Raw genomic sequence first — 13039 nt, 5'->3', positions numbered from 1 at the left:
TGAAATAGAGAGACCATGAGGTATTTTGTTTTCCATGATAAGAGATGCTGCCTGTATTTGGGCTGTGTGGTAAATGTCTCTAATCTGAGAGAGATATAATGCCATCGTAAACATTTGACATGGTGTTCAGTTCCTCTTCAGCTGCAACATGTCAAGGCCAGGCCAGTGCTGACTTAGAGTGACCGGCTGGGACTAATTTACATCATGAAATATTTATAAAAAATGAAAGTTAATCAGTCACTGAAAAACTCCATCTTCCTCAGCTCCCCTCTCAGTCTCTGCCCTTTATTTATTTAATTGTTTTGGCATTTTTCACAATTATGCAGTGGGTGGAATTAGGCTCAGACCAACTTTAAACCTGCATAACACGCTGTAAATACTACATTGCCATATTATTACCATGTAAAGGCTAAACCTAGTTAGCAAACAATTGCTCATTTATACATCTAGCAGTGCAGAGTCAGACATTAGCATTCATTGGGACTCTTGTTTCTGTCCACTTGATCTAAGTCCAGTTCACTCTTCTGTTAGCTCTGCTAAACCAGCCTCACTTTGTCCACTAAGTAGTCGCTAGCTGGGCTTGTTGCTCACTAGTTGCTAGTTCTGTCCGTCAAATGCACAGTGAGTTTATTGGAGTTTTGATAACTCCCAAATCAAATTGGAAATGTGTGCACATGGATCAGCCTCACATCCCGCCCTCTACACGCCCACATTCAACCAGAACTGGTCAATGCAAAGCTCCTCATGAATGATGATGCATAGAAATGAGCTGCTGATGAGCAGGAAGTTTGATAGGTGAACACTTTTTTTGTGGTGAACTGGCCTGTATTAAGTTTAGCACTCATAATGAGGGTATGGAGTGATGGTGTGAGGGCTGAAGATAAGCTGGTGAGGTGACTGGAGGCAGCGTGTGTGACGCTGTGTCTACAGAGCTCTACTACTAGTATCAGATAGCTGTTTGCAGTTTGTCAGTACAGTATGCTGTGTCTGTCACTATGGAATAAAGCATAAATTAATCAATAAAGTCGTGTTCACTGCAGCGATTTTACTTACAAAAACTAATGGAAACTGAAATCGTACTTGGTGATAAATACACAGTAAGATGTTAATATAAACCATCGAGGCTCTGTTCTGCTATTCTTTATTGCTATATGATGTTATCTTGGTTAAGTACAACCAGTCGCATTCTCTCTAGTGTCCATCAGGGGGCGACTCCTCTGGTTGTATAGAAGTCTATGAGAAAATGACTCTACTTCTCTCTTGATTTATTACCTCAGTAAACATTGTAAACATGGGTTTATGGTCTCAATCTCTAGTTTCAAGTCTTCTTCAATACAGCATGATGTTCATTTAGTACATTATGGTCCATTTAGAGTCAAATAGACCATAAAGCAGGGGATGCTTTAGGGCGGGCTCACTGTGATTGACAGGTCTCTACCAGAGACGTATAGGGCATCTCTACGTCACTCCCCCTCAGTCCAAATATGGTAACTTCTGTTCATCGGTTGCAAAAAAAATCAACATGGCAACGGCTGTAATCCAAGATGGCACTTCATATACAGTGTGTGTACAACCAATGATGATGATTTCATCAGCTGCTCCACAGCTGAACACAAGTGTCGCTAGTTCGGCCTTCTCCTCTGAACAGACAGCGTAGATGAAATATTGAGCTGAATTTGATTTGAGGTTTGAGTTGGTTTATATCTTTTACAATTAAAAGGTGCTTGTGGAATAGTTAAGGCACTACCACAAATAACACTGCTGGGCTTAATGGTTACGATAAAGTGGATCTGTAAGTAACCTGTGTTATGAAGTTAAATTAACTGTGAGAGAGGAGTCCTTATACGTTTGATGATGCCTCTCATATTCTACAATCTGGCTTTAATTCACCACCTCACCTTCTGTGTCTCCCTAACGTGCGTACGCATGGGTCAGAGTTTGCGTACAGGTGCGCAGATTCTCTCTTCTTTTGCGTGTGAAGTGGCGTTCAGGCCCCGTTTTGTTGGTAAGTTATAAATGAAACTCCTGGGGCTGTAAAACCAAAATAAAAGTTCAGTGATAATTCTCTGTAGGTTTGTCACTCTCACATCACACATAATTGTGTGATGTGAAATTGTGAAGTTTAAAAGTTGAAGTTGAAGTTTAGAATTTCCAAGTGCAATAAAGCTTGTTTCATGTTCCGTATTGAACAAAATAATGATGAATCACTAAAGTCACAGTCTGGACAGGCTGGGTGGATTCCTCCTCCTTCCTCGTTTTCTTCAGGATGGTGTTTCTCAATGGACTGCTGCAATGACGAATGCAGGTTCATCTCTCAGACTGTTGAGTGGAGCTCACATTCAGCAGCTTCTCCTCGGTCATCGATGGGTCCCTCTGTTCTCTGCCAGGGGCTTTTCTGGCATGCTGTGAATGTGGAGCCAAAGGCAGTCTGGGGTTTAGAAGGTTAACCAGCTGGAATGGTGCATTATTTAATGTTGCATATGGCGAGAAGAGCTGGCTCTGAGCTTCGTCATACTCCCCACCACCAAGGTGCTCCCATTCTCTCACTCATGTCTGTTTAGTTTTGAGTGTGTGACAGGACTGTCAGATGTGTGGGGCTCATGTGATTCAACACTGTTCAGGCAAAGCTTTGAGACAGAAACTTACACTGTAGATAAAGAGGTACATTGAGTTTTTTTAAATCGTAGCACTGGAATGAACCACGTCAACAACCTTAAATGTCTCCATGTCCAAGAGTTTTGCAAATCATCCGGGTCCTCTTGACTATAAGCGGCCCCCTGCCCTCTGTCTTTGCCTGCTCTTGAGACCATTTCTCAGAGAAAAAACTATACTGTGGTATCATTTCACTGATGATGATCATATGCATTCTGGTCTCAGTCCCAACTCATCAAATGAGACGCTTGGTCAGTGCACAGAGGCATCCTTAAGCGTCTGTATGAGACGCATCAGGCTTTCAACCAAATCCAATGTAAACCCATCCATGTCATTATTAGACACTCAGAGCAACTCACGCAGTATGAAGAGTGTGGTAGTCGACTTAGGGCGGGGGGGGGGGGGGCCCGTGTAGGATGGGTCAAACAAACACAGGACCTTTATCTGTGGAGACAAGTTTATTTTGTAAAGAAGCTATTTCATGAACACAGTCTAACTGACGGTAGAGGGGAACCTGGAGCGTTTAGATCTTCATCAACAGTTTCTCAATTTATTTAACAGCAAAAATCACTTCAATCATGTTATATTTATCAATAATTCAATATCAAATCAAAATACCATAATGGAGTATTTTGTCCATATCACCCATTCCCAAACTCACTGAATGTGAGGAACGTTCTTAGAGACTTCTAAGCAAAATGGATTAATTTTAACAGAGGTGTCGTCCATTAACATCAGTGCAAACCATGTAAAACCCCTGGTGGCAGTAAGACCTGTAACATACTGAGTCAGAGAGAAGTGAAAAAGTTAGGAAATATTCACTTTTTCCAAAGGAAAGGAGGTGCTATACGGTATATGAGATTAGGAGCATTTTGATTGCCTCCTAAAGGTTCTCAACATGGTGACCCCTGAGCCGGCAGCTCATAGATAACAGTGCTGACGGAGCTAACAAGTTTTTCTTGAGGGGAAACATAAGTAAAACTATATGCACACATCCCTTCACAAACTCTAACAGACTTGTAGTATAATCCAGGTCGTATGCTCACTACTTCCCAATTGAGGGAACTCATTTTGCACTTTCCATACAGCTATTCTAATCCTTAAAATAATCAAATTTGTTCATGGAGATATTGCTATTGCCTACTCTGTGCTGTTTTCACCCAGCTATACACTGAAACAGTGAAAAGAATGTGTAATAATAACCCATGTTGGACAACTGAAGGGTGCCTGGCCTCTGCACACATACATGTAGTGTAGCACTTAGCTGTATCTGTGGTTTGGCCTTCATGTTGACGTTTTCTCTCTCCATTTCCTTTCCCTACATTAACATGAGATACTGTGTCACTGACGTGGTTGGAAATAGCTCATATTTCTTTCACGGCATGTTGGAGTTTACCAATTGTTAGATCCATTACTACTTTTCACTGCTGTTGGAAATGACTGACTATTCAAGAAAACCAGTTTCTCAAAGCACACGAAGGACAAATATAACAGTGACCACGAGACCATCAAAGGGAACACATGGCTGCAGCGCTGTCAGAGACTGTGTAATTACATGCAGTCATAAGTCACCCGGGGAGTCCTGTGGAACCTGGGAGCTCTGGCTTCTTCCAGCTAGGGCCAACAATAACTTTCTGCTGAGGTGATGCATGTGAGCAGTTTGTGCATAAATCCGTCCTCAGTGCTGCTTGATTACCAAGACAAAGGTGATAATATAGATAATATCCATGAAGAAAGGTTTGCTTAGATCTGTCCTCTCCCTGGTGTGTGACAGTGTGTAGTGATGATGAATAGCATTTCTGTTTCCCATGACATGCCCTGATCCACACATCTCCCAAAGTGTTGCATCCCAAGACCTCTCAGAGTCAGAGTAGAGACTTTAGAAACATCAAATAGCTTGTTCTGGTTTATACCTTATCTCAGGTCCAAATGCATCACCACCTGACCGACTGCTGAGTCTTAGCTACTGTTGCTGCGTTTGCTGGATTCACTACACATCATTTTTGAAACAATGGGACCTTGACTTCAGTCAGAGGTAGACGAAATCAGGCTTCTAATCTCAAGTTTTACAGCTGGAATGAAAACTGTCAGAGGCAGATTGTATCAGCTATAGCTAGCAAGCTAATTAAGCTACATTTCATAACCTGTTACCACTCCTGTAAAATTCGCCTAAAACGCCTATCCAAGGCATACCCAAAGTAAATTGAAAGCTGTTCTTGAATCATTTGGAGTACATGCATGGTTTTGGTCTCTTTTGAAAGGTAACACTCTTTCCTCAATAGTCAGAATCCCTGTACGTGCTACTGGTTTTGACTAATAGAAGTTGGAACACACTGAGGTAGAAAGTTTTTATTTCCGCCTGAATATTTTTTTGCAAACAGATGCCTGCAGATGACTATAACTGGGACTTATTAGCTGAAACACACAATGGGACCACAGCATGAAGCCTTACCTAGTCCAAGTTCAAATTTGATAACAATACCACAGAAAATGAATATTTTACACATGTTTTACTAAGGGTATGTCTAGGCGCTTTCCAAAAAAGGACATTTGGGGACCCATGGTAACCATAGTAACATACCTAGGCTGTGTAGAAATTTGCATTCATAATTCAAGCTATATCTTATTTATGTCTAAATACAGTTATCTATAAGTTATTTCACCATTATTTACTTTCCTAAATTCTCCAAAACTCTGAAAAACCACACTTTGCATTTACCGCACGGACACAGCGACCTGACTCGCGGTTTCGCAGGTGACTTCCGTGTTCTGCCTCTAAATCCACCCCCTGAAGCTGTATATCATTATTTTCGAAATTTCATTGGCTATACGAAGCGTCAGTCATCAGAACGATTGGTTGTAATTGGCCGAGCTTTACACGAAAGAAGAGGGGCAGGCACTGTCCTTCAATGCGGACCCTCGTTGGCTGTTCTAGGCTGTGGATAGGACATGGAAGCTCCTATTGGGTCCATTGAGGTCTCAATCGAAACGTCAGACAGCAGCCGCCAATTTGCAATACAGAGACCGATAATATTTACATGTGAACTGGAGTTACGTTGGAAAATACATAGATAGTTAGGCATATCTGCCGGCTAATTTGAAATGATGCAACATTGTGGGTATTTGTGGGCAACATACCGTGGGTATTTATGGATGTAATAATGTGTTTTGGACTAAATATTTTACTGGATTGGATGGTCTGGACCTTTGGCAATGTAACAAGACCGTTTTTGTTGGAATATTATCGATGGGTGAACTACTGTCAAGCTTCATAGTTGAGTTGCCTCGATATTGTAATCGTTTGTTTGTGGGTTGGTGGTCTGACAGAGGCGTTGAGTGTACCTGCTGTTGTGATTGTATCTTGAAATGGTTTGCATAAATCGAATTACAAGAATCTTAGCTTTCCAAAGATATGTCGCATCAGTGCCTACCTTTTACATAGCAGTTGTGTACATGACACAGATGTACACTAAACACTCCAACGGCCGCGGGTGGGCTGTCGGAGTGGGAAATCCATGAGTTGGCTGAAAACATTGACTATTTTATGTAGTATGAAAGTATGAAATGCTTCTTGGAAGTAATATTACTTCCAAGAAACATGTTAACGTTTGCAGCTCACATTAGAGCAGACAAACACATAGTCGAATCCATTCCTTACACTTTTACTACTTGTGTTTTTGGTTTGGGAAAGGATTTTGGCAGACCTTCCAAGCTTAGTTTTGGTTGTAAAGTTATGATTGGGCAATGGCTGTTCAGAGATGGGGTTTAGCAAACGGTCATTTATGTTTATGTCCGTGATGGCTGCAAAGCCTCCTCCTTCTCCTACTCTATTCTGTTAAATTAATTTCCAGCCTGTAGAGACTGGACTGATTTGCAGTTACACTAACCTCTTCTAGATGCTTCAGTGACTTGGCATGAACTCCGATAACCAAACTGTAGCTGATATGGAATTTCGTTTTGCTCTCCCAAGTCTCCAAACAGCATCATCCCCACTCTGTGCTACAGTGGTCTCAGCCTGTTGTTTTCCTGCTAATCAGGAGCAGATGTGTGCTGTTTGCCTCCACGCTCTCCTGTGTTCTTCAGCTGTATGTTGTGTGCACATAGCGCTGACTCTGGAGCTCAGGGTCTCAGAGGCACTTTGTTGTTCTTTGTGTGGCAGCGGTGTTATCGCAGCCTGCTCCGCTATGATGTCATTGGTTGCTGGTTGTGAAATACTTGAGGAAATGAGAACCACATTGAACCCGAGCTGAGCGCTGCACATTTCGTCTACAACTGTTGTGCAGCCCGATCATCCATGGTTTTCTTTGAATTTCTGTTATCTGTTTATCTCTAGCAATTATTCCAATGACAGAGCCTTGAGAAATAAATCTTTGTCTGCTGATCCAACATGTTTTCAATTCACCTCCACTGTGCTGTTTGTGGTTACTGACACAAACTCACTTTGTCTGTTTTGACAGAGGACAGCCTCTCTGAGTCAGCTCCCTGTTGAGGACCTCAAAGACCCCCTGCCTCCTCAGTGGAGATGCTACATGTCTCCACAAGGGCGATACTACGTCAACACCACAAGCAACGGTAAGAGCCAATGAAATGTAACAGTCCAGCACACATTCTTCCTAAAACCACAATCAAAGTTTTTACATTCTGCTTATGTATGGATTAAGTCAACAAGATACATGTTAATTACTTGGAGCCTTTATGCTAAGCTAGGCTAATCACCTCCTGACTCCAGCTGCATACTTAATGCACAGACACGAGGTTGATTTTCTCATCTCGTTCTCCAAAAGAAAGCAAATGAGTGCATTTTCCATAATGTTGAGCAACTTCTTTAATGTTCGTTATAATAAACAAGTTTTCACTGTGTAAACGTAAGAGGCAGAACATCCACATTTTAGACTGCAGAAATGGGTTTTCAGCTTTGCCCACATCAGGCCAAACCCCCCTCTGACAGCTGCACCCTTCTTTGACAAGCCATTTTAACAGATAGCCAGTAGTGGTAATAGCTCATTATTCATATCAACAGTTTGTTTTTGACCAGTCATAATTCCAAGCCAACACATCCATAATGTAATTGTGACTATAATGACTCTTATTAATTATATCGACAATTAATTTCCCACTAGTCAAAATGTTAATTCTAGGTATCAACAGTTATTGTCTTACTAGTGGAATCGTTCATTATAAATATCTGTAACTTAATTACTTTTACCATGGACTTCTATTTAAACTCAATTACAGATGTTATAATTGTGTTATACATGTTATAATTCCAAGTCAACATGTCCATAATGTCATTTTGACAACTTGTACTTCTAATTAATGATATGTACAACTCAATTCTCACGAGTCAAAATGTTGATTATTAATATAAACAATTCAGTTCTCCCTTGTGGCATTGTATGGCAAGCTGTTTTAGCATTTATATCGAATACATGTCTTCAATATGTCATTTTGACTAATCGTAATTACATTATGACGTCTCCGAATTTTTATTCAAGATATCTGGTAAGTCATTCTGGCTAGTCAATAACCAAATCCAGATTGGGCATTGGGCATTTTTGTACTTTTTTTCACTACTGTGATATGGGAGGACTGTTCTGTGATTCATTCTTATCAAAGTGACTGAAAGGCAACATGCAAAAGATTAAGTGAAAACAGGTTTCTGTGAGGTTCCTGACATTTTTCTTACCATTCATTTTCCCCTTTTAGTCTTTATGTAAAACCCTTTCCTGCCAAAGCAATATCTTTCATGAAGAATGTTCCATCGACGAGCTTGTACTCATCATAAGAATATGTGAGCCATTTCATCTGTCAGTAATGGAGGTAACATACACTGTGTCTGTACAGCAGTGATGGTACCAGTGAGAGACAGAGGGCGCAGAAGATCTGATACTGCTGCTGATAGTGCCTTGTTTCTGTACGCACAATCACCTCTCAGTGTCTCCCTGAACACACACACACACACAGACACACACACACAGTGACATAGAGACAGCTTAATACCCTCGTCTGTTCCGCAGACACAGCAACATAGCCTGCTTTTACTCTCCCTGAGTGAACTCATTGCAGAACCTGACTGATGATACTAATATCTTGTCGTGCCTTTGACTTCAGGATATAATAAAAGTTAGAAAGTGCAGGTTTCTCGGCGGCTGTGGCTCAGGAGGTAGCGCGGGTCGTCAACTAATCAGAAGATTGGCGGTTCGATCCTGGATCCTCCAGTCCACAAGTATATGGATGTGGTTGTGAATCGGTGAAAGTTGACAGTGTGCAGTGCTTGGAGTGGTCGGAAGACTATATAAATGCAAGTCCATTTACCAATCTGCCATTCTGAGAGGCAGTGTTTACCAGTCACACGGAGTGACAACAGGCGTCATGTAAGAACATTTTGGTATTCTTAAAGCCTAGTCACACCACAACGTGGCACATCAAAATATTTGGAGGTAGAAGCTTGGAGACGTAGTGACCTCTCGCTAGCTGGTCAGCTAACTGCCGACAGGCTAGCCAGAAGGGACACGATGGCTCCCCAAACTGCTTTCTGTTTTCCCTGTATTGTGCCGTTTACTCCCTCCTGGCATTTCGTTCTCAGGTTTCTGCATCATTTATAAATAAATAAAGCGTTTATTGAAGAGCTCGGTCGCTCACCGAGTTTATTTCAAAGATGTATTATAGTATCGACTCGAGTCTCAAGACTTTCTGCAAACTCTCCCCCATTTGTGGAGCAGTTTATAATTAGTCGACAGGGTTGAAAAGCGAATGATGACTGTCCCTGCGAGCAAATCCATTACTTCCATGGGTATGAATGGATTTTGCTGTTTTAAACGCTGGCCATGACTTTATCTCATCCTACTAAATCTCTGAGCCTTGTTTGAGTGATATGAGTGGAATATAATACACAGTGCTAAAATAAGAGAAAGCACATGGACTTTGACAGACCACATCATGTACATCTCTGATTGTGGTTGCGGTGGTCAAACTGTGGCCATTAAAGAGGGTCTAGAATGAGCCGAGGGCTCCACACAGCCACAAGACCAGGGGAGTCCTCTCCTCTTCCTCCTCTCCTTCTCTATATAGATAAAATGACCAAAAATGTCCAAAAAGTTGGAAACAAACCAGACTCTTTGGGCTCTTTTGATCATCTTGAATGTGTTGATACTCAAAGCATTTGACTCCTCCCCCTTAGTGTCCACATTATTCCTGTGGGGATTCAACAGATCTGTTTTGTCTTCATGTGACAGGGTTGGGAGGCTTATCTATAGCAGTAAAACGGATCAAATTCCAGCGGTACGGAGTCAGAAATGACAAGAATAGCATGCTGGAACAAAGGAGTCCACGTTTTCCTTTGGAAATTATTCATTTTTCATAACTTACTGCGTGTAAAAAAACACATCTGTACCTTGGTTCATAAAGATTGTTGCTGTGGTGTAGTGAAACTGGTCTCTGAGGGCACACAAAACCTCCAGGACTTAAGTGAGACTGCTCAGCTAACACACACTCACTGTAGGCCTGTGGTCCTGTCCATTCACCTCCCCAGCAACTGTCTCCAAACAAACCCATCTGATAACAGTTTTGCTCAAACTACTGGTATTTATGGCATCTCTGCTATTTTTGCTGAAGCCTTTTGTTTTTGTAAAGTTCAGCAAGATTAGATACGGTCCTGTGTGTGTGTTTATGATTCTGCATCGCTATAGTAACAGAGCAGTATGCGTGGTTGAGGGCTGCATGTCCTTGCGTCAGGGCGTGTTTTTTTCTCGGTTTTCCTTCCTGTGTTGCTGGGTGCAGCGATACAGGGTGCTGTGGTCTGCACCAGACTCTCCACTCATCCCAGCCTGACCAGTGGGCTGCTTTATAAACACACCAGTCCGAATACTCAACAATCCCAGCACACATACTGTAGATGTACAGCACACAGACCATCCCTTCAGTTTCCAGGTATTTTTGAATAACAACTGACTCATACTAAACTATGAACAACTCCTCATTTGGTTTGTAAATTAAACTAGAAAATTCCACAAGAAATTTTGACAGTGTGGCTTCTACTGCCCGAAGATGTCGCAATATATATATACTGTATATACGCCAATATTACCGGTAGTATCATTGAGGTTAAATTGAGATATTGCTTCTCTCTTTTCTGCATTTTAGATTCATACTACATTCATACATTTTAGATTATTTTTTGTTTAAGCTAAAGATTAAATAAAATACATTTCTGTATTTGAGATATATACCTTAGATATATACCTTTGGAAATTACATTTCTGTATTTGTGATGGAAAGACTTGAACATTGCTTAATAACCTCATTCTGAGGTTCATGTTAAGATACAGTTACTCCCTGGGGCTTTTATTTTGAAAGGGTGGGACTGGGTGGGGGAGAGAGGGGGGGAGGAGACATAATCATAATGTTTGAGACATACACAGAGGATATTAAATGACAGACTTCATCACAAGCATTCCAGTTAGAATTCACTCTGTGGGGCTTTTATTTTGAAAGGGTGGGCCTGGGTGGGGGAGAGAGGGGGGGAGGAGACGGAATCATAATGTTTGACACACACATTGAGAGAGAGACAGAGAGAGAGAGACAGACAGACAGGAGGTCTGACAATGCCTTTGACTGAATATCTCCAAGTCATTTGTGTGTGTGCATATGTGTGTGTAGAGAGAGAGAGCATGCGTGCGTGTAACTGTTTGCCATGGTGAGGACGCACCTGGTTGTAGAGGCAGACTGATTAAGAAATGTTACACTAAACAGTGATTTTGAACAAAACTCCTGCCTCCTTTTAACAAAAAGCAGGAGTCTGAGTGCCAAAATATGGGTACCATGAGAAAGATAACACTCTGCCGAACGCGCTGATGTGATTTTTATGTTTGTGGTGTTAAAAATGTGAGCTCCAGAGCAATAAACAAAACTGGTACCATCTGCTTTCTTTGAGAAATTAGTGGTGAGATTTAACATGGAGTCAAATGGAGCAGTTGGTTAGAGTTCATGTCGCTCTGCGGCTCTTTGAGCCAAATGTGTAAGTCCGTTGGATTCCATAGACACAACATTTCCAATCATTTTGGCCAAAAATAGTGTATAAAGAGTAAAAATGATAGGACCTGGAGCAATTTGTTTGGAAAAATCACAGAATATTTTCCTGCTCCGCTCCACTCTGACCGTGATGTCATCACTCTAGCGCTGAACATTCCGTGCAATACACACCCATTATAAAATCTGAAACGGACCCAAACTTTTCCTGAAACTTAAATGTTGACTTAATGAAAACTGTGCTAGCTATCAAAATGTCTATTTGGCTCAATAAAGTCCAGCGTTTTGTCTACGTTTTGAACTTCAAATCATTTTTCTACGTTAATGTATGGCTAGTCATTATGGGCCCAAAGTTAAGTGTTTTTTTTAGCTCTCTTCACGCCAAAACCCTATTCAAGTGAATGGAGAAATTTTGCTCAGTTTTTCACAAAAAAAATAGATAGCACACGATTCCTGATCAGGCCGCACGTTTTGATGTATTTGTTGCGCAGGTGATGGCAACGCTGTGTGAGGAGAAGCGCGGCAAACTTTTGTACTTTCGCCCGGAAGAATATGATTATGGCACAGGCAGTTTTACTGCCTTTGTTCTACAAAGCCACGCTGAATGAAATGGCATGATATTCTCATACAGATATGTCCTGTAAATATTTTTTTTGACACAAAATCAGTATAAACCATTTCATTTAAACCTATATTTGCATAAACAATACAGTCACCCTCCTATCACAGCTAAAGAGCAGCCAGCCCCTCAACTCAAAGAGAGCCAGGCTTCAGCTGATATCTGTTTGTAGCTAGAAAGTGTTAATACTGAATACTGTGTTAGCTAGTCTGCACATAGCGAGTCGCCACTATTCCACAAGCTTCTGTTTCTGTAAATCTTTTTCTGAAAAACATGTTCTTGAGGTTCACTATCCAAATTTGATTGGAACACAACAATCATTAGTTTGCTAGCATTAAAAGAAGCTCTTTATGTTTTTTTTAACCAGCGTGGAAGTGCCCATACTGTCACATTGGTAACTCTCGCTGAGCTGCATCTTGTGGGAAAAAGGTTTTCATTAATGCTGCTAAAATAGAAAAACATAAACATTGTATAATAACAATATTACATCCCGTTGTTACACTGCATGGCTGGATTGTCATTTGCATCACAAATTTACATCAACAAATGTGGTTTTCTTTCTTCTTCTTTCATTGACATGGACCACATATTCAGGTTTTTGCCCTTATTCCGAAAAAAAAATATTCCTAATAAGCTGTTTACATGGTTAATGAAAATTAATACTCTAGTATATTCCTTGTATATTACGAATAACGTAAAACGTCCTTTATTGAGAGGCATATTTTGAATGTGCTGTTTACA

At 41.0% G+C, this 13039-nt stretch overlaps 1 protein-coding gene across 1 annotated transcript in view; it reads left to right on the top strand.

Annotated features, from left to right (window-relative positions):
• gas7b (growth arrest-specific 7b) overlaps positions 1–13039 on the top strand; it is a 65820-nt gene that overhangs the window by 17092 nt on the left and 35689 nt on the right. The window contains exon 2 of the mRNA XM_076093590.1: positions 7110–7224. Coding sequence (XP_075949705.1) covers positions 7110–7224 — 115 coding nt within the window. The remainder of the gene's footprint in view (positions 1–7109; positions 7225–13039) is intronic.

The sequence above is a fragment of the Anarhichas minor genome, unplaced genomic scaffold (assembly GCF_050575085.1).
Source record: "Anarhichas minor isolate MPS153535 unplaced genomic scaffold, ASM5057508v1 ptg000017l, whole genome shotgun sequence".
Taxonomy (NCBI): domain Eukaryota; kingdom Metazoa; phylum Chordata; class Actinopteri; order Perciformes; family Anarhichadidae; genus Anarhichas; species Anarhichas minor.
Note: the sequence above shows the minus strand (reverse complement) of the source record. Positions and strands in the feature narration are given on the sequence as shown.